This window comes from Mastigoproctus giganteus, chromosome 14 (genome assembly GCF_048544385.1).
Source record: "Mastigoproctus giganteus isolate SK-2022 chromosome 14, ASM4854438v1, whole genome shotgun sequence".
In the NCBI taxonomy this organism is placed as follows: domain Eukaryota; kingdom Metazoa; phylum Arthropoda; class Arachnida; order Uropygi; family Thelyphonidae; genus Mastigoproctus; species Mastigoproctus giganteus.
This window is the reverse complement of record NC_143588.1, coordinates 46,283,451-46,305,110: the sequence shown is the minus strand read 5'-3', so window position 1 is coordinate 46,305,110 and position 21,660 is coordinate 46,283,451. Positions and strand designations below refer to the sequence as shown.

Genomic DNA, 21,660 nt, shown 5'->3' with positions numbered 1-21,660 from the left:
TAAACAAAAAGTAAACATTTTGTTTTATTCTCTGCTTGTGAGAAATTCACATTTATGCCAAATATACGAGATGTGGCAATAAAGTTCCTGGACTGGTACAATAAAAAGAACACAAAGTGAAGGAGCTGAAAACAGATTTTTTTTTTTTTAAATTCAAAATAAGCACCTGATTTCATGCACTTATTACACCATTCTAAAAGTTTTTTTGAAAAGAGTCAGTGAAGGCATCCTAAGTGATGATGTTCAGTTTGGCAGTTACATTTTTCTTTATGTCCTCATCATCCTGAAATATCTTTCCTTTGAGGGCAGTTTTCACCTTGGGAAAGAGGAAGAAGTCTGCTGATACTAGATTGGGAGAGTATGGGAGGAATGATTGATCTGTAAAATGCCATATTTCAAAAAACATGATCAGCATGATCTTGATCCTGGACCCTGTAAACAAAACTTTTTGGGCTTGATGATGATGATGATTTTGGTGACAATTTTGAGGTCCACTGCATGTTCTGATGCTTTATTTCTGGGTTGTACTGAAACACCCAACACTTATCTCCTTTGACAATATACTCAAGGGAATTAGGATTGTCCTGACAAGTCTGGATGAAAGTCTTTGCATGATGACACTCTTTGTTGCTCCTGCTCATCTGTGAAGCTGTGCAGCACAAATTTTACACAGACCTTCCTTTTCACTAAATCTTCATACAGAATTTGATGACTCATTTCCTTATTCATATCCAACTTATTGACCATTATTCCAAGGGTCAAATGATGCCACAATTTCCCAAACTTTTGCAATTCTGTCCTCATTTCTAGAGACTGACAGATGTCCACTTTTATCTCCCCCCCACTCGGTGCCGCTAGGCAAGAAACACTATACACTGTCCACTTCTTGGATCAACATTTCATTTTTTTAACATTTCTTGGGTCTAACATTTCATATTTCTGTTTCAGATTTTCCCAGTTTAAAGCAAAATTTGATGTTTATTTGCTGTTCACTTGCAAAATCTTGACACAGAATGTTAATGCTACTAATGAAATTGGTTGTTATTTGCACCCTGTCAGCCTACTGAACAGTCTCTGTATCACCATCTGTTAGAGGAAGTTTCAACTACAACATACCACTTCTATTTATTTTCAAAGTTATCAAACATTGCTGCAAAAGCACCAGTCTGAGAACTTTTATTGCCACACCACGTGTGTGTGTGTGTATAGAAAATTTCCCTCAGTGCTTGGATGTTCTGATCCCACTGAGAATTATAATAAGCAGTTATATTGTGCCTTAGTGCCTTGAGGGAAGCTTTGTCACAAAGTGTGAAAGTAATTATTAAAGGACAGTACTGAGGCTGCATGGAATAATACTAAATAAAGTGAAAAAGGTAATAAGAAACTAATAGTAGATAAATTTTTTTAATGTATATATATATAGATATAATAAATTTTCTTATATTTCCCACAGCATCAAGTTGAGAGATTGAGGAGGTCACTTGATAGTGCCAGTTAGGGCATTATCAAATAAAGTGCTTAAACTTCATGAAAAGTCTTGAATTTTGTACTGTTGCTCTGTCTTGATGACCAACAGTAATACTTAATTAGTGCTAATAGTAAAAATAAACTATTCAGTGAACCATAGATTCATTTGCTAATCATTGTTTACATAAAGAATGTATGAAATAATTATGGGTCAGTTATTAGAACCCATACACCAATCTTTAGTGAGTAAAGAGGTTTCTTTAATTGGCATGAATTCACTGTGACCCAAATTCTGGTATTCTATTTTATGTAGCCACTTAAATGAAACCAGGCTTCATCATAGAATAACTGGAATTTAACATTTCACAGCCAGAAGGAATAAACGGTGAAATTGTTGACAAAATTTAACAGTTGACAAACACTTTATCTGACAGTGCCTTTATCTTTATCTGTATCATACCCTATATGAGAAAAAAATTTAGACTTTTAATTGCATTATATGCAGGAATTTTGTCTATGTGCAGCTGCTATGAAAAATTACCCTATATGAGAAAAAGATTTAGACTTTTAATTGCATTATATGCAGGAATTTTGTCTATGTGCAGCTGCTATGAAAAATTACCCTATATGAGAAAAAAATTTAGACTTTTAATTGCATTATATGCAGGAATTTTGTCTATGTGCAGCTGCTATGAAAAATATCATGCACTTTTCCAAGGGGAAACATTGCGGTTCCTTACTCACCTCTGGCTAAGCTGTTTTGCCAAAGAAGGATGCCAAATCCTTTCTTATCAGATTCATATCCATTTCTCTAAACTGTTGAATAATCCAAATCATTGTCTTGTTGGGAGGTGCCTCATTTTCATATTTTGGAAAATATTTTTCACAGTACTGTTTCATAGATTTTTTGCCAGATAACTTTACACAATAAAAACTCTGCTGCTCTGTTGTGGATGACATCTGATTGCAAAACAATAAAACATTACTGTTGACCTAGATAGGTTGCTTTAATAAACACTTCTTCTTTGCTGTTACTGTGTCATATATATCATATTGGCTTAGTGGAAACAGGAAACAGAGCATTTTGTTTATTTCAGTATATTTTATTCTGAAACTGTGATTATGTCCTTTTTGTTTTGGTTGTGTTTCAGGACACAACCAAGTCACCCATAATAAGTTCCTCCACCTTTTTAAAGCTATTGGGTATACAGTAAACTCCTGTTATAGCACTTTTGACAGGACTAGCCCTAAAGACCAATATATTCACTAAGACCACTCTTTCTGCACTATATTCGCTGTCCTCTGATTAACCTCTTGTATTCTGTTATGAATAGAGTGATCAGGCTTGCATTTACAGTGCATAGTCTAATCATGCATACCCTATGATATGTAACAGAGGTGAATTTTCATTCTACTTCCTTGCAATCCATGCACATATAATATAATAAATCCTGTGCAGAAAATCATTTCATTTGCTTTTACAGACACAGCCATTAACAGAAAAGAAGAAACTTACATCAGACCAGAATACCTACATCTGTTCAAGTAAAAAAAAATTATGACAAAGCCAAGAAGAGGTTTTTTTTTTTTTTTTCATATTAATAGCCCCAAACATATGCTTCATAACTGTAAGTGCACTGTATCTCTAGAAATATGTGTTCACCTCTCTATAGATGCCATTTGCTCTCTGTGAGCTAGCTCCTTAAGCTATTATAATCTCCTTTCCTAAAATTTAAACCCATTCCTTTGCCTTTGAGGGGGCTTAGAGGGGAACAGGTATCCTGTGTGTTATCAGACACTCAGCCTAAAACACTGATGGATCCAATATCTCTCTATTACAGAAGATTTAGGAGAAGTCCGGTTGGCCTGCCTCCCTGAAATCCACTCATGCACACCTTCTCGATGGTAAGCCCTGTTACGTCACTTAGGTGGCAACAAATGTGTAGAGTGGTTCTCTTCAAGACGCCTCGTCAGCGTGAAGAGGAAAAGACCAAACCCTCCAGCATATGACAGCACAACAGAGCAAATGGCCCTCAGTCCCGAGCAGCTTTCACTCCCCCTCTTACGGCAGGGAGAGGATCAGAGTGGAAGTAGAGGGTGCTAAGAATCTCTGGGTATGACCAGGCTGCCATGCACGGAAACTGAACTTGGCCTGTTATAACGTAAGATCGCTCATCGGTGAAGACAGGATATAAGAGCTGGAAAAGGAATTAGAAAATGTGAATTGGAATATCATCGGTTTGGCTGAAACAAGAAGAAGAAATGAATCACTTATAAGTTTATCAAGTGGAAATCTGCTGTACACCAATGGAAACAGTGAAAGGAGTGAAGGTGGAGTTGGGTTTCTGGTCCATAAAGATTTTAAAAACAACATTTTGGAATTCAAAAGTACATCACCAAGGGTGTTAAGACTAATACTCAAGATTTCTAAGAGGTACAAGCTAAAGATTATAATGAGGACTGTCAGTAATGAACACTTTTTTCAAGAAAAGGGTGAACAGAAAGTGGACATGGAATGGATTAAAAACTAATGAAATCGACTTCATCCTCACTAACAGAAGATATATTGTGAATAATGTTACCATCTTGAATAAGGTATAAATGTTGGAAGATCACAGAATGGTAAGATGTACACTTGATATAGATGTAGGAAAGGAAAGGAAAAAACTGACTCGAGTAAATAATACAAAGGTCTTTAAGATAACAGAGGAGGAGAAAAAGCAGTATGTACTGGAACTTAAGAACAAGTTTGAGCTTCTGCAGACTGCTCAGGACCAAGATATCGACGAGGAATATTACAACTTTCTGAAAGTGATAAAGCCCAAGAAACCTATAGGGAAAAAGAAATCCAAAGAAGAAAAAATTAGTCAAGAAACACTTGTAATGATGAACCGAAGACGACAAATGAAGAGCAAGAAAAACACTGACAGGGAGAAAATTGAGTATACTGAGTTATGCAAAGCCATTAGAAAGAGACCCAGAGAGGACATAAGAAGATTTAACACAAGAAAAGTAGAACAAGCATTAAGGGAAAACAAAGGATTTAAATCAGCAGCCATGAGCAGTAATACAGAAAGACAAATGATACTGAAACTGAAGAATAGCGATGGTGTACTTATAAACAGCAGAGAAGGCATAATTCAAATAGCAGAAGACTACTATAGAGAATTATACAAGGAGCGAGGGAATGATGCCAGCAGTGGGGAAGATGGATTGCAAAGCAGCAACACATACAACATACCCGATATTCTTCCTGAAGAAGTAGAACATGCATTGAAGAAAATGAAGAATCAGAAAGCCTCGGGGGAAGATGAAGTTACTGTAGAGTTGTTAAAATTGGGAGGAAGAGACATAACACAAAAACTGGCAAGGCTCTTCACAAAGTGCATTAGAAAAGGTGTGACTCCTAAGCAGTGGAATAATGCAATCATAGTTTTGTTGCATAAGAAAGGAGATAAATAAGAAATTGGAAATTATAGACCAATTAGCTTGTTATCCCACATCTACAAGTTGTTCACAAGGGCCATTACTAACAGATTAGAAAGAATACTTGATGAGAATCAACCAAAAGAGCAAACTGGTTTAGGACAGGATTCTCAACTATGGATCACCTTCACGTAATATCACAGCTAATGGAGAAAGCAAATGAATATAAAACACCATTATGCCTTGCATTTGTGGATTATGAAAAGGCATTTCACTCCGTACAGCATAAGGCAATGTTTCGGGCACTGGAAAGATAAGGCATAGATACCCCATATATTATGATTTTGAAGAAAATATATGAGAGTGCTACCTCCTTTATTAGACTAGACAAAGACAGTAGGAAATTTAAAATCGAGAAAGGAGTTTGACAAGGAGACACAGTATCTCCGAAGCTGTTTACTGCTGCCCTTGAGGAAGCTTTCAGAAGATTAGACTGGTCGCAGAAAGGAGTCAATGTGAACGGAGAGTACCTAAACCATTTACGATTTGCAGATGATATTGTGGTCATAAGCCATGATCCCAAAGAATTACAGGAAAATCTTAATCAGTTATGCACAGTTAGTAAGGATTTTGGGGTAAAGATGAATATGGCTAAAACAAAAGTAATGATGAACAAGTATGCCACAGAAAGGGAAATAATGATTGAAGGAGCAGTAATTGAAAAGGTGGAGTCATACACTTATCTGGGACAAGTTATTAGCTGTAATAATGATAAATGGCTGGAAGTCAAGAGAAGAATAAATTTTGGATGGATAGCATTCAGGAAATATAGTCACATACTGAAGAACAATATCCCAGTTTGTCTGAAACGTAAAATAATGAATCAATGTATACTCCCCACCATGACTTATGGAAGTGAAACTTGGGCAGTCACCAAAAGAATGGAAGAGAAGCTGAGAACTACACAGCGAAGAGTGGAATGAATTATATTGGGAATCAGACTATTAGATAAGAAGAGAAACACATGGATTAGGCAGCAAACTGAAGTAAAGGACATTCTTATCAAAACTAAAGAACTAAAATGGTCTTGGGCAGGACACATAGCTCGAAGACATGATGACAGATGGACTAAGAAAATAACAGATTGGTACCCAAGAGGAACTAGAAGAAAATCTGGAAGACGAAGGCGGAGATGGATAGATGAAATTCATGAGTTTTCGGGTAGTAAATGGATGGCCAGTGCTCAAAACAGAAGGAACTGGAAAGTTGTTGGAGAGGCCTTCATCCTGCAGTGGATTGAAAATGGCTGATGATGACCTCTCTCTCCTCATCATTCAGCTTAGAACTCAGTGATATTCCCTGCTAATGGTTCCTTTACTCTCAGCCTTGTGGTATTGTCTGCTTCGTGGGTGATGATTAGGCTTAGAATATTTTTTCCCCTAGTACTTTCCCTAACGTGTCGATACAAATAACAGCCATCATCTAGTTGATTTAAAAATTTTGTTCCCCAGGTACAATTTCCTTCCTTTGCTCCAGTAATTTAGGGGTAAATTGAAATCACCCATAATAAGATACTGACACTTGCTAGCCCATTCCATTTGTATAGAAGCTCTCATCATAATTCTCACAACCTTGCGTTCTGCAGTTACTCCTATTCTCGTTATACCTTTGCTTTCAGCTATCTCACACCACAATGAGTTTATACTAGAATGTGTACTTTTGAATCTGGGAAATCTTTTTTAGTGTGAGCATGTTACAGTGAGCATCTATGATGATATTATTTCCAGTTCTCTGCAACTCTTGCCTATCACTTTTGTTCAGAATTAAGTTCACATTGAGTTCACATTGAGTGAATTCACATTGAGTGTCCTCTTTACCTTTGTTAATGTATCATAAATAATTGCCAGAGATGTCTGCTTATATACACAGCTGCAGACATGGGACACTGGCACATCTCATGTCCATATTCGTTTTCCTTTCGAGAGAGGGGGGGGGGGTACCTGATAAATTATCCATTGAGTTTAACATTACTTCACGTTCTAAAAATTAATCTCTCAGTGTAATGGATAGTTTATCAGTTGTGACTGGTGTATCATTTACTAGTATTTTTAATTGGTTAATGATGAATTAGTCAGTAAAGATTTGTTAGGAAGATAGTTACCAACATTGCTTTTAATGTGTACTGCCACTGTTGCAGGTAGGTATTAATACTGAATATTTGTTTGGGTTCACCGTACTTAGCTTTTGTTAGATGACCACCTGATGAAGACTCTAGATAACTAATTACTACTTAGCCTATTTGGCTAAATCAGCAGAGTAGATTGTATGTCTGTTTATGTATCTATTTGTGTGTGAGAGGGAGAGAATAAAGAATCTGCTGCGTCTTCTTTTTTTTTATTTATTTATAAATGTTTGAATGTTTCTCTTTTATTTTAGGGACCACTAGGACAAAGGGGAGAAAGAGGAAGAGAAGGCCCTCCTGGACCAGCAGTATGTTTTAGCTTTTAGCTTTTTTTATTTTCACTTAACTGGTAATTTCGTATTAACAAATTCTAAAACTTAAATATTAGCATTAATCATTCGTGCATGTGTTGCATTAATTGTGCATTTGTGCATTAATCATTTGTGCATATGCAAGTAAGAAATTTACTCGTACTAATTTAATTACTTTTTCTTGTGATTGATATATGCCTAATATAAGAATATTGGTCATATATCATAAGATGATGCAGGCTGAAGTAATCAATGAATATAAATGACTGGATTGAGTCTTCTACCCAGTAAAATTAGTTACAACTTTCAGTTATTCCTGTTTAGTCTACGTGACAGTATTCAACATAGAATCCAGAAACATAGCCAGTTATTAATTAGTTTTGTTTGGGATTATAACTTATTGTAATACTTTATGTACAACGAAATTCCTTTGATTCACATGGCTTAATTAGTTTTATTCATAATTCACATTAATTCATTATGAACAAACACATAATGTCCTTTAATTAAGAAATAGGGTGCTATTTCAGTGCAGATTATTCTGAAAAATTGAAATAGTTTTTTAAAACAATGATTATCTGTATTATTCTTTTAAGTCAACACCTTATTCTTTTTAAGGGACACCAGCATCTGCAGATGCTGGTGTCCCTTCCAGTGATGGTGCAGTGCTTGGGCATAGGCTCTTTAGAAACCGCTACACTTGTCCGCATAGTCAACCTAAAGTAACTAATAATTAATAATAATAATCAGATAACATCACCCATTAGGTAAATTCATTACAATTAAAATTTGAGGCACTGCTGTGACTCAAACAGTTTTGAAATTGTCTGATTTCATCATCAGACATGAGACAGCCCTAATAGCAACCATGTATCAAGCTGTGAATGAATGTATCAAATCTAAACAAGCATCGAAGGAATAGATTAGAAGAAAACTGCTGATTGGAAACATAACTTATGTCATATGTATATCAAACTCCTAATAGGTAGTAGGCCTGTATAAGGCCAGTATTATGATATTGATAAAATATCTAGCTATACATTAAAAATGGTAAAAGAGGGTGGGGCAATTGCATCACTACAACTGTGCAGGTAAATAATTATATAGATGATTTCCTGATTAGATTTGATTAGTGCATTATAATGTTATTATATTAGTATAATGTTATTATTATACATATAATAACAAAACTATGTTAATATTCACAAAAAAATAAAATAGTTACAAAATAATAAACTATTTACAATCATACCTGTACTATATTGGGATGATGGGTCCCTTCATCAGCTGACATTAATATAAAAAAATGTTACAATGAAACATCAAATGATGCCAGGCGTGGTCATGTATTAGCAGTGAAGCATGTGTATGAGGTTGGTGAACATTATGGAGGCAGTTGTCTTGCAATGTGTGGTTCACCAACCTTGTGCACGTGCTTCACTGTCTAATACATGACCACGCCTGGCATCATTTGATGTTCCGTTGTAACGTTTTTTTTCCATCGTCCCAATATAGTTTGTATATTTGTAAATAGTTAAGTATTTTGTAAATATTACCTCTTTGAGATCACCTAATCCATGAAGGAAGACAAGTAAATATTTTAAATATTTGTATAGTTTCTAAATCATCATCATCATCATGAACTTGGTCAGACTTAGGTCTTTTAAGACCTGTTCCATTGTAGCTCTTGGAGGTGGTCTTGATCTTGCCATTGTTGTCTTGGTCGACCCACATCTCTCTTGCCTGTAGGTTTGTAGTTAAAGGCTAATTTTGGGATCCAGTCTGGGTTCATTCTTTCTATGTGGCTGATCCATTTTTTCTGATACCGTTTTATGTCATTTACTATGTTATCTACTTTTAATTTCTCACGAATATCTAAATTTCTTTGGTGGTCTAGTCTTGTAAGACCATTATTAGGTCTTAAAAGGCTCATTTGTGCTACTTCTAGTTTGTGTGCATCTTTCTTATTTATGGCCCAAGTCTCACAGCTGTAGAAGAGCGCTGATTTTGAAGTGATGTTGTGCAGTCGTAATTTTGTTTGTTGTCATTTGTTTTCCGAAGTGACGTTTAATCGTAATTCTTAATTTGATATTAAATTTCCCAAATAGGTGAAATCAGATATTTGTTCTATTATTTTGTCATCAATAACAATTTTGACTCTCTGTATGTTTTTTCCACATAATCCCATTGATTTTGTTTTTGAGGTGGAGATTTTCATCTTGTACTTTTTGCTTATTTTATTCAGTTCATTATCTGCTATCTGCAATTCGGATTTTTCAATTATAACTTGATCATCAGCATATAATATAGTTTGGATTTTATTCCTGTTGTTTAACTGTATTCTGTTGTTAATTGTTTGTTTCCATTCTTTAATAATTTTATTGATGTAGATATTAAATAAATTTGGTGATAGTCCACATCCTTGTTTGACTCCTTTATTAGTGTTAATTGGGTCTGATAGTTGGCCATTAGAATATTTTATGCAGACTTTTGAGTTTTTGTATAGGCTTTGCATTGCTTTCCGTAGTTGGGTTGGGATATTTTCTTCATGTAGAATCTGCCAAAGTTTTTTCCAGTTTATATTGTCATATGCTTTTTCATAATCAGTAAACAGCAGAAATGTTAGTAGGTCGAATTCCCTTCTTTTCTCCAAAATTTGTTGCAATGAGAATATAGCATCTGTTGTACTTCACCCTTTTCTGAACCCACATTGTTCTTTTTCTAGGAATTGTTCACTGTATTTATTAAGTTTATTCTTTAGTATATTAGAGTATAACTTTGAAGCAGTTGATAGCAGTGTTATCCCTCTGTAGTTGTTAGGGTTATTTCTGAAGCCTTTTTTTGTGTAAATTGATTACTATTCCTGTTTCCCAATCTTTGGGTATCTGTTGCTTATGCCATATGATGTTAACTAATTTTAGTAGTGCATTTTTTAATAAGGTGCCACCATATTTAAATAGTTCTACATTCAAATTGTCTATTCCCCGGGCTTTTTCGGTTTTTTGATTTTTGTAATATTAACTCTAGTTCTGCCATTGTTATATTTTCTTCATCTTCTGTTACCACAGATTCATCTTCCAATTCTCTAGTGCCAGGGTTATACCAAAGTTTGGAATAGTGTTGCTTCCATTCTGCTTGAGAGATGGAGTTGGTTTTTATTTGATAATTTGTGTCTAGTTGTAATTTCTTAAAAATTTTAAAACGTCTTCTCTGTGGGCCATGATGTCACGTTCTAAAGATTTAACAAATTTATCCCAGTTGTCTCGTCGGATTCTTCTGGTCTTACAAAAAAATCATAAGAACTGATTTGAGAAAGAAAATGTCCCCACTGTGTTCCATTGTTTGTATACAAAGCATGGCTATTAAATAATGAGACTGTTGCAATAAAATAAATATAATGAAATATTTGTATGAAATATTTTGTACCATTCAAGTTATCCCCTTCAAAATAATTGCCCTGGGCTTGCATGTACTGTTCCATACATTTCTTTCAAGCACAGAAACATTTCTGGAAATCATCTTCTGTAAGCCCTTTTAATACTATAGTTGTTTTTTTTTTTTTCCTGAATGTCTGCAATGGACTGAAAATGGTTTCCCTTAGGTACACTTTTCAGTTTAGGGAAGAGAAAAAAAGTCACAAGCAACTGGCTCTCTTCTATTCACACACAGGGATTTGTTTTTTTGGTCAGAAACTGGCAAACAGGGAGCATATTGTGTGCTGGAGCATCACCTTGAAAACAAGAAGCATGGTTTTCATTTTTGATTTTAACATTCTTCCTTTTTTTGGTTTGGGGGTTTGTTTCATTTTCCATTGCATTAACTGTCTTTTAGTTTCAGGGTTGTACTGGAACAAACACCTTTCATCGCAAGTAATTGCAATACTCAAAGTCTGGATCTTCTTTTAATTTATTTTCAAACATCTTCACAAATTTGGAGTCTTCTCATTCTACAATCTTTATTCAAAATTTTTGGCACCATCTTGGCACACACTTTTCTCATGCATAAATTTTCAGTTAAAATTTGTCTAGCTGTTTCTTTGTCCATATTGAGTTCTGATGCAACCATTCTAATGCTTAAATGATAATCACTTCTAATCAAAAGAAGTGCGTCCAGTTGATATAGATGAACAGTGCACTGTTGAGTCAGTTTGGTGTGACATAAGCACTGCAAAAGCAAAAATAAGAGTAGGAGTCTGTTATCGGCCTAATGACTTGAATGAGTAAAATGAAAAATTCTACAGGGAAATAGAGTGGGCTAGTAAATCGGAATGTCTTATAATGGGGGATTTTAACTTCCCAGATATTGACTGGAACTTGTGGTTTGGTCACTCACACACTATAGTCAGATTTTTGTGGATTTATTGGATGATTGTTTTTTACAGCAGCATGTTCGAGAGGCAACCAGAGAAAGTAATACTCTTGATCTGGTTATCAGCAGTGATCATTCATGTATTAGGAATTTGCAGATAAAAGAACCACTAGGTGGCAGTGATCACAGTGTACTGACTTGGAATTTACTTAAAAATTCAATTACCATCAGGGGTAAAGGAAAGGGTTTTTGCTTCCGTAAAGGCGAGTACAGTGGTCTCTGACAGTTTTTAAATTCTGTACAGTGGGATGAACTAACAATGTTACCAACAATAAATTCTAAGTGGGAATCATTCAAGAAATTAATCGTGGAAGCTACTAAAAGTTTCATACCTATTAAGAAATATTGTTCAAGGTTTAGGCCTAAATGGTTGTCAAATGAACTAATGAGACTCATAACAGAGAAGAAAAATGCATGGGATGCATATAAATTATCAAGTGACTCAGAAGCCTATGGCAGATATAAGTTAATCTGTAATCAGGTCACAAAGGAGGTTCGGCAGGCGAAGGCAGATTACGAGAAATCCTTGGCAAAAGATGCTAAGAAAAACAGCAAGGATTTCTTTACTTATATAAACTCTAAAAGGAAGGGGATGAATCAGATTGGTCCACTTGACATCGATGGTTCTAATGTTGATGATCCTGCTCAGATAGCAAACAAACTGAATGAGTATTTTGCATGTAAATTCACACGTGAGGAATTATTAAGGTTTGAAAATGACAGAAGGTTATCAGAAGGTTATGAGTAGGAGACCGGCGGAATTACTTAGCAAGTACAGGTCACTGTTGAAAAAAAGCCGTGAATTAGGGTTGAATTTGAAAGTGTCTGCAATTCTGCCCAGACGCGATAGGAGGGAGTATATGATGAGCACCTTGTCGATCAATTCGGCCCTGGAGGGATTGTGCAAGGCTCAAGGGGTAGAATTTTTTTCAGCCTGGACTGTACTTGTTAACAGGAGAGATTGCTTCTACAGGGATGGGATACACTTAAATAGAAAGGGTGCAAGAATTTGTGCTGATGCTGTCGAGGCAGTGTTAGGTGGGTCGGAAAACTGCTAGTTGGGGGGGATACAAGGACTAATAGATTAACAGTAGCCACTGGCAGAGGTGAAAGTGATTCTTGCACTGCTTCTGTTGAAATGAGCAGAAGCCTGAAAAACAAGATGCAGGATATTTCAGAGACTGCTGGGAGTCATTGCGGTACAAGTAAACACATGGATTATGTTAGGGTAGCTAAGAATAGAAACAGGTGCATGTATACCTGCGTGTACACCGATGCTAGGAGTTTGGTAAATAAATTTGATGAATTTGAGGTATTGCTCAAAACATCAAAGGCAGATATTGTTGGGATATCAGAGACGTGGTGTCACACAGATATAAGTAATGCGGAACTGGAATTTGGGGAATACAATGTGTATAGAAAGGATAGACAGGACAGGAGGGGAGAAGGGGTTATGCTATTAATTAAGAAACACAAAGTCCAAGGAAGTGAAGCCAGTCGACATCGATGAACAGGGCAGTGTCGAGTCAGTTTGGTGTGACATAAGCATAGGGAAATCAAAATTGAGAGTAGGAGTGTGCTATAGGCCTAATGACTCTGATGAGTATAATAAGATATTGTACAGGGAAATAGAGTGGGCCAGTAAATCAGAGAGTCTTATAATGGGGGATTTTAATTTCCCAGATATTGACTGGAATTTGTGGGTTGGTCACTCGCACACTAGCAAGGCTTTTGTGGATTTATTGGATGATTGTTTTCTACATCAGCATGTTCGTCAGGCAACAAGAGGGAGCAATACTCTTGATCTGATTATCAGTAGTGATTCTTCATGCATTAAGAATCTGCAGATAAATGAACCACTAGGTGGCAGTGATCACAGTGTGTTGAAGTGGGATTTACTCAAGGAGGTAACTACCATCAGAGGTAAAGGGAAGGGTTTTTGTTTTCGTAAAGGTGACTATGATGGTCTGAGACAGTATTTAAATTCTATACAGTGGGACCAACTGATGATGTTACCAACAGCAAACTCAAAATGGGAAGCATTCAAGGAACTAATCTTGGAGGCTACCAGGCTTTACATACCAACTAAGAAATATTGTTCAAGGTTTAGGCCTAAACGGTTGTCAGATGAACTAATGAGACATGTGGCAGAGAAGAAAAATGCATGGGATACATACAAATTAATGGGTGATATGGAAGCCTATGAAAGATATAAGTTGGTCTGTAACCAAGTCACAAAGGAGATTAGGCAGGCAAAGGCAGACTACGAAAAATCCTTGGCAAAGGATGCAAAGAAAAACAGAAAAGAGTTCTTTACATATATAAACTCAAGAAGGAAAGGGATGAATCAGATTGGTCCACTGGATATTGATGGTTCAACAGTTGAGGATCCTGCTCAGGTGGCTAACAATCTGAACGAGTATTTTGCATCTACATTCACGCATGAGGAGTTATTCAGGAAGGAGAATGATGTAGGTAAAGTAAACATTGGCAGTGGGCTGGATGATTTTGTAATAACTGAGAGGAAAGTGGAGGAGAGATTGTTGAGGATAAACATAAAAAAGGCACCTGGGGTGGATGGGATCTATCCAGTTATATTAAAGGAGGCAGCAAAGGAAGTAAGCAAACCCCTAGCCATAATTATGAGAGCTTCTTTGGACTCAGGGGAGGTACCCATGGACTGGAGATGTGCAAATGTAACCCCAATTCACAAAGGAGGATCAAAGGCTGACACAAGTAATTATAGACCTGTTAGTTTAACTTCTGTTCCAGGTAAATTAATGGAGGCACTGGTTAAAGAAGCACTGCAGGATCATCTAGACAAGAATTCAGTTATAGCTCAGACGCAGCATGGTTTTGTTAAGGGCAGGTCTTGCCTGACCAATTTGATTGGATACTATGATGTAGTCACAAAAGAACTGGATGCAGGGAATAACTTTGATATCATATATTTGGATCTTAGAAAGGCTTTTGACACTGTTGCACATGGAAGACTGCTGCACAAATTGGAGCAGTGTGGCATTGGAGGCAAATTGCTGCTATGGATAAGGGGATGGTTGAGTGGCAGAAGACAGAATGGTAATCAATGGACACTGCTCAACGTGGACTAATGTTATTAGTGGAGTTCCTCAGGGTTCAGTGTTGGGTCCGTTGTTGTTTTCGGTGTTTATGAATGATATTGATGATGGGATATCAAGTTTAATGTCCAAGTTGGCAGATGATACAAAGGTTGGCAGGGTTGTTAAGGACACTACTGACACTATGCTGCTGCAACAGGATCTGGAAAGGTTGAACAGATGAGCTGAGAGGTGGCAAATGAAGTTTAACATTGACAAATGTAAAGTACTACATATGGGAAACAGTAACCCCATAGCAATGTATCAACTCTGCGGTACTACACTGACAGTGGTGGAGAATGAAAAGGACCTGGGGGTAATTGTGCAGGCAGATATGAAGTTCTCTGAGCAGTGCAGACGAGCTGCAAGAGTAGCTCATGGTGTCTTGTCAATGATATACAGGAATTTTTCTAGCTGGGATAAGGAGGTGATTATTCCCTTGTATAAGGCAATGGTTAGGCCACATCTTGAGTACTGTATACAGGTCTGGAGGCCTCATTTCAAGAAGGATGTAGAGCTGCTGGAACGGGTATAGAGAAGGACAACAAGATTAGTGAATGGAACAAAGGGTTGCTCTTACGAAGAAAGGCTTAAGTTTTGCAAATTACAGAGTCTGGAGACTAGGCACCGGCGAGGTGATCTGATAGAGGTGTATAAGGCTTTGAATGGTTTGAGCATGCTCAGTGCCAATGGGATTCTTCATCTTGCTCAGAATAGTCACCTCAGAGGGCATAAATTCAAATTGAGGAAGGACGGATGTCGGATAGATGTGTGGAAATTTGCCTTTGGCCAGCGGGTGGTTGTTGGTGGAACCGACTTCCATCACTTGTTGTTGAAGTTGATAGCCTAAACAAATTTAAAGCTCAACTGGACAGGTATTTCGAATGAACGGAGGGGTGAAATGGGAGTGGTGTGTGTTTTTTTTTTTTTTTTTTTTTTTTTTTTTGGCTGATGCTGAATAAGCTTGCTTTCTTGCATCATATGCCTCTACTAATGCTAATGCTAAATTGTAGCAAGATACTTAATGATTTTGTAATAACTGAGAGCAAAGAGGAAGAGAAATTGTTGAAGTTAAACGTAAGAAAAGCACTTGGGGTGGATGGGATCTATCCAGTTATATTAAAGGAGGCGGCAAAGCAACTAAGCAAACCCTTAGCCATAATTATGAGAGCGTCCTTGGACTCAGGGGAGGTTCCCATGGACTGGAGATGTGCAAATGTATCCCCAATTCACAAAGGGGGATCGAAGGGTGACATGAGTAATTACAGACCAGTTAGTTTAATTTCTGTTCCTGGTAAAATAATGGAGTCACTGGTTAAAGATGCATTGCAAGATCATCTAGACAAGACTGCAGCAATAATTCAGGCACAGCGTGGGTTTGTTAAGGGAAAGTCTTGTGTGACAAATTTGATAGGATATTATGATGTGGTTACAAACGAACTGGATGCAAAAAATAATTTTGATATCATATACTTGGATTTCAGGAAAGCTTTTGACACTGTTGCGCATGGAAGACTATTGTACAAATTGGAGCAGAATGGTATTAAGGGTAAGTTGCTACAATGGATAAAAGGATGGTTATCTGGGAGAAGACAGAGGGTGGTAATCAATGGGTGCTGCTCTTCTTGGACTAATGTTATTAGTAGGGTCCCACAGGGTTCGGTGTTAGGTCCACTGTTGTTTTGTATATTTATCAGTGATATTGATGAAGGTATATCAGGCTTAATGTCGAAGTTTGCAGATGATACAAAGGTTGGCAGGGTTGTTAATGACAGTAATGGCAGTGTGCTACTGCAACAGGATCTGGATAATTTGGGCAGATAGGCTAAGAAGTGGCAACTGAAGTTTAACCTTGACAAATGCAAAGTACCGCATATGGGTAGAAGTAACCCCCGAGAAACGTACCAACTGTGTGGTACTACACTTAAGGTGGTAGAAAATGAAAAAGACCTGGGAGTAATTGTGCAGGCAGATATGAAGTTTTCTGAGCAATACAGACAGGTTTCCAGGGCAGGTCATGGAGTTTTGTCAATGATATATAGGAATTTTGCTAGCAGGGAAAAGGAGGTGAAGATCCCTCTGTATAAGGCAGTGGTCAGACCACACCTTGAGTACTGCGTACAGGTCTGGAGGCCTCATTTTAGGAAGGATGTAGATTTACTTGAGCGTGTACAGAGAAGGGCAACAATATTGGTGAGGGGAATGAAGGGATCCTCTTATCAAGAGAGGCTTAAGTTCTGCAAATTGCAGTGGCTGGAGACTAGGCACCTGTGCAGTGATCTGATTGAGGTGTATAAGGCCTTGAATGTGTTGAGCACTCTGAATTCTGATTTGATCCTTCCCCTTGTTCAGATTACGAACCTAAGGGGACATAAATTCAAATTAAGAAAGGACAGATGTAGAATAGATGTGCGGAAATTTGCCTTTAGCCAGCAGGTTGTTAATTGCTGGAACAAACTTCCATCTGTCGTTGTGGAAGTTGATAGGTTGAATAAATTTAAAGAGGAACTGGACAGGCATTTGGAGGGAATGGTGTGATTTTTTTTTTTTTTTTTTTTTTTTTTGGCTGATGCTGCATAAGCTCATACACTTGCTTTCTTGCATCACATGCCACTACTACTACTAATCAGTGTCTTTACCTAGTCATTAACATTTTCATGTCCAGTTTTTATCCATTAAAACTGAATAAATATTTTCATAAGTTTTAATGGATACTGGATGGCCTGGTCATTCATCATCTTCCACATTCTCCCTTCCTTCTAAAAACCTTTCATGCCATTCAAACATGTGAGCTCTTGGCATTTTATGATCTCATAAACTTGACATAGCAATTCATAACTTTCGGTTAGTGTTTTGTTTAGTTTTATTAAAAATTTGAGTTTGATTTGTTGTTAGATTCTTTTGTCTGTCATTTTTCAGGCAAACTGAAAAAACACAAGGTGATGAAAACCTGTCTCACTGAAAAGTGTTGAAATATGACTTGGCAGGGTAAGGCTCAAGGTCAACTGTTTGCCTTTGTTTCACTGGTGGCTACATACGCATTCTTGTTCTTTAATAGCCATAGCACATATACTGCTGCTGGGAGACCTTGTTCCCCTTCCTGTGATAGTGATAAAACTTGGGCTTAGGCTCCCTAAGAAGCAACTATCCATAAGTTAATCAAAAGTAACCACAGCAGGCCCTTGTTATAACGCAGTTCGCTCTACTCTGATTCGCGATAATGCTGTTCTTATATTACAACCCATATCTCACTCTAACGCTGTCACAACTCACTATAATGCTCTTTTACCAGCATACAGATTAAAGTTTTGGCATGTTTAACGAAAATGTTTTATCTGATGTAGTCAATAGCTTGAAAATGAATATGAATAGCAAGACAGCATTAAAAAGTTTCCCATGCTGACTTGCGAAATTTTCCCACGCTCAGTGAAATTTTCTTCCACACTAATTTAATTGCAGTATGGGGGCTTGTTACATAGTTCCAAGATCAACATTTTAAAAAATTATCAAATATATTGCTTGTAATATTTGCATTATATGAATTAATCCGAAGTCTAGTCATCACTCAGTACAGTGTTAGGTAACAGACAGTTTACTCGAACATTGTATAATAATTAATGCAATGCAGTTACATTTTCGAAGATGAATAATGGCGGATAAGAATTAAAAAGCAACAATATCTGACACGGTACGAAGACTACTAAGGTAAGAAAAAGACTGGATTTTAAAATTAAATTATACATTTTGGAGCTAATTGATTCCGTTCAATGACAAGTAGATGTGTGCAATCATTTAGGACTGGCAGATTCAACTGTAAGAACAATTATAAAAAATAAAGAATAATTTTAGTAGTGGGAAAGACAGCTGTTCCACTGCAAACAACTAAATTAGTTATGGCTAAGCCGGCTATTATAATTGAAATGGAGAGACTTCTAAATAATTTTTTGTTGAAGTAATATCCAACGTACAATTCTGTGAATTTAAATATTATTAAGCGAAAAGCGATTAGCCTATATGATGATCTGAAGAAAGCTCAGAAAGCTGAAAAAAAAAAAAAAAAAAAAAGTGTGGAATCATTTAAAGCTAATAAGGGCTGGTTTGATAGATTTAAAATTCAGGGAGAAGCCATAAGTGCAGATCAAGAAGAAGATGAAACTTTCAAAAAAGAACTTCTTAAAATTATTGAAGAGAGGTGTTATACTTCTCAACGAGTTTTTAACATAGATGAAACAGCACTTTTTTGGAAACGAATTCCTAAACGAAGTTTTATATTGAAAGAAGAAAAAAACATGCCAGGCTTCAAAGTGGTGAAGGATCGGTTGACTTTATTGTTGAGTGGTAACGCTGCGGGGGGCGATTTAAAATAAAACCCCTTTTAGTTTAACAGGAAGAGGGACAGTACAACCCAAAATCGACCAAAGATACGAAAATTCGACAGCCTAGGGCCATTGGATTAATAAATTCATGATTTTAATTGTCATTTTAAGTTTAATTTTGATATGTAGTAACTTACCACATAATTATATACATATGTAATGGAAAATATTTTATATGTACAGATTTTAAAAAATAAATATTTTGACCGACATTTGGCATCTTTTCATTACCGTGTATTTTTTGTGAGTCGCAGTGGTGTAGACCGCGACTTACAAATACATATGTTACATTACGGGAATACGGCACTCACTTAGCACTGATTCACTTAGTGCTCTGTTTTTCCAGAACGAATATCATTTTTAATTGAATAGCTTCACCTGATAAGCAGATGTATTATTAAAAACTCAAAGGCATTGTTGTGACTGGTTTTGGAACTATTTGGTTCCATAATCAGACAACAGGTAACCTCAATATTATTTTATTTATTTTTGGTAGTTGTTGGCGCATCGGCTTCTGTGGTCATAGTGCACCTCCCAAGTTTTTTGCAGTACATTGATCCAAGCCCGAGGCGGGATTCGAACCCGCGACCGTAGGGTTACCAGGCAGGCACTTTACCCACCTGGCTAGCCCGGTCGGCGGTAACCTCAATTAGTGACCTTGTACTGAGTGGCAAATAAATTTATGAAATCTAAATGAGCAGCTAAGCAGTGTTTGGGAAAAAAAAAAAACTTCTCATTGAAAACATGAAAATAAAATTCCTATTCTTAGCCCAGCGCTTGCATTGCATTCCTTTTTTTCTGTCTGTGATGCTAGGGACATCATTGCCCTTCTTGTGACACACAGAGTTTAGACTTTCTGTGATAGACTTAGGTCCTTATATAAATGACTATGCTACCCAAGGGTTGACTTAAAGTAGCTATTATTGTTTTTAATCAAATAACATCATCCACTAGGTGAATCTATATTGGATGTCTGACGATAGAACCAAATAATTTCAAACTTGTGACCAGTTGGAATTATTTGGTTACATCATTAGTCAATAGGTAGCCTCAATCAGCAACCTTGTTCATCATGAATAAATTATATAATAACGGTGTAAATACACCATAGTTTACCCATAAATTTAACTACAAATTTATGTAATTGAATAGCATCACCTGATGCTATTCAGTTACATAAAGGTACCCTGGCAATGCAAACATGCAGTTCATATTTGCATTACCAAGGCACCTTCCCACTCACCAATGAGTGAGCCAACAAGCTCTGTTGAAACAGTGCCATCTTGGGTGGTGGTGCCCACTGAGAATAAATAACAGTAGCCTCCTCTGCCAGAGAAGCATTATTTATTCAAAGTAGTGCAATATCTGGTATCTCGTTGTGAAGGTAGCCACAATATGAGATAAAATCAAACGGTGCCTTTACACTATTTGTGTAGGTCAATTTTTGGGTAAACTATGGTGTATTTACACCGATATTATATAATTAATTTCAACCCATAACACATTATGCCTTGTGCATTTAATCTTCCCAATATTATCATTATCTTCACCATTTGGCATCTCTCATATCGTGGAATTAACTTCACAACCGCGATACCAGGTTTGCATTACCAGGGTACCTGCTTGCCCACCGATGAGTGAGCCAACAAGCTCTGAAATGGTGCTGTCTGGGTGGTGGTGGTGCCGACTGAGAATAAATAACAGTAGTCTCCTCTACCAGAGAAGTGTTATTTATTCAAAGTAGTGCAATACCTGGTATCTCATTGTGAAGTAGCAACAATTTGAGATAAAATCAAACGATGCCTTTACACTACTTTTGGAGTTTAGTTTAATTTCAACCCATAATACATTATACCTTATGCATTCAGTCTTCCAAATCATGAATAAATGTATTGAATCTAAACAAGTAGCCAAATGGTGTACAGAAGGAAAAATTTCTGATTAAAAATTTGCTTTCTTTATATAATAATGAAATCCCTATTGGTAGGCAACATAAGCCCAATGCAGAAAATGAAGAAGAAGAAGCAGGATACCATTTTGGAAGTTTTTTCCTTTGGCTGCTTATTTAGATTTGATATCTTTATTCACTGCTCAGCACTTATGTTTATATTGCAACTATCAACCTTAGTTGCTAATTGAGGCTACTTTTGTGTGATGATGGCTTCAGATAGTTCCGAAGCCAGTCATAACAGTGTCTTTGAATTTTTAATCAATAATAGATTTATTTTTTAGGTTATGTTATTCAATTAAAAGCAAAATTAGTTACTTAGGTAAACTTGTGGATAGTGTATTTGCTTCTGAAGAGCCAAATGTCTCTGTCAGTTTAACAAGAGGGTGCAGCATGATCGCTGGCAGAATAGGTACAAACAATACAAAAAAATGGAATGCAAGAGTGTTTTTTTCTCAAATTATTC

At 36.6% G+C, this 21,660-nt stretch overlaps 1 protein-coding gene across 1 annotated transcript in view; it reads left to right on the top strand.

Annotated features, from left to right (window-relative positions):
- LOC150075107 (uncharacterized) overlaps window positions 1-21,660 on the top strand; it is a 617,581-nt gene that overhangs the window by 211,835 nt on the left and 384,086 nt on the right. Inside the window, exon 15 of the mRNA XM_090388926.1 lies at window positions 7,330-7,383. Within this exon, the coding sequence (XP_090245052.1) occupies window positions 7,330-7,383 (54 nt within the window). The remainder of the gene's footprint in view (window positions 1-7,329; window positions 7,384-21,660) is intronic.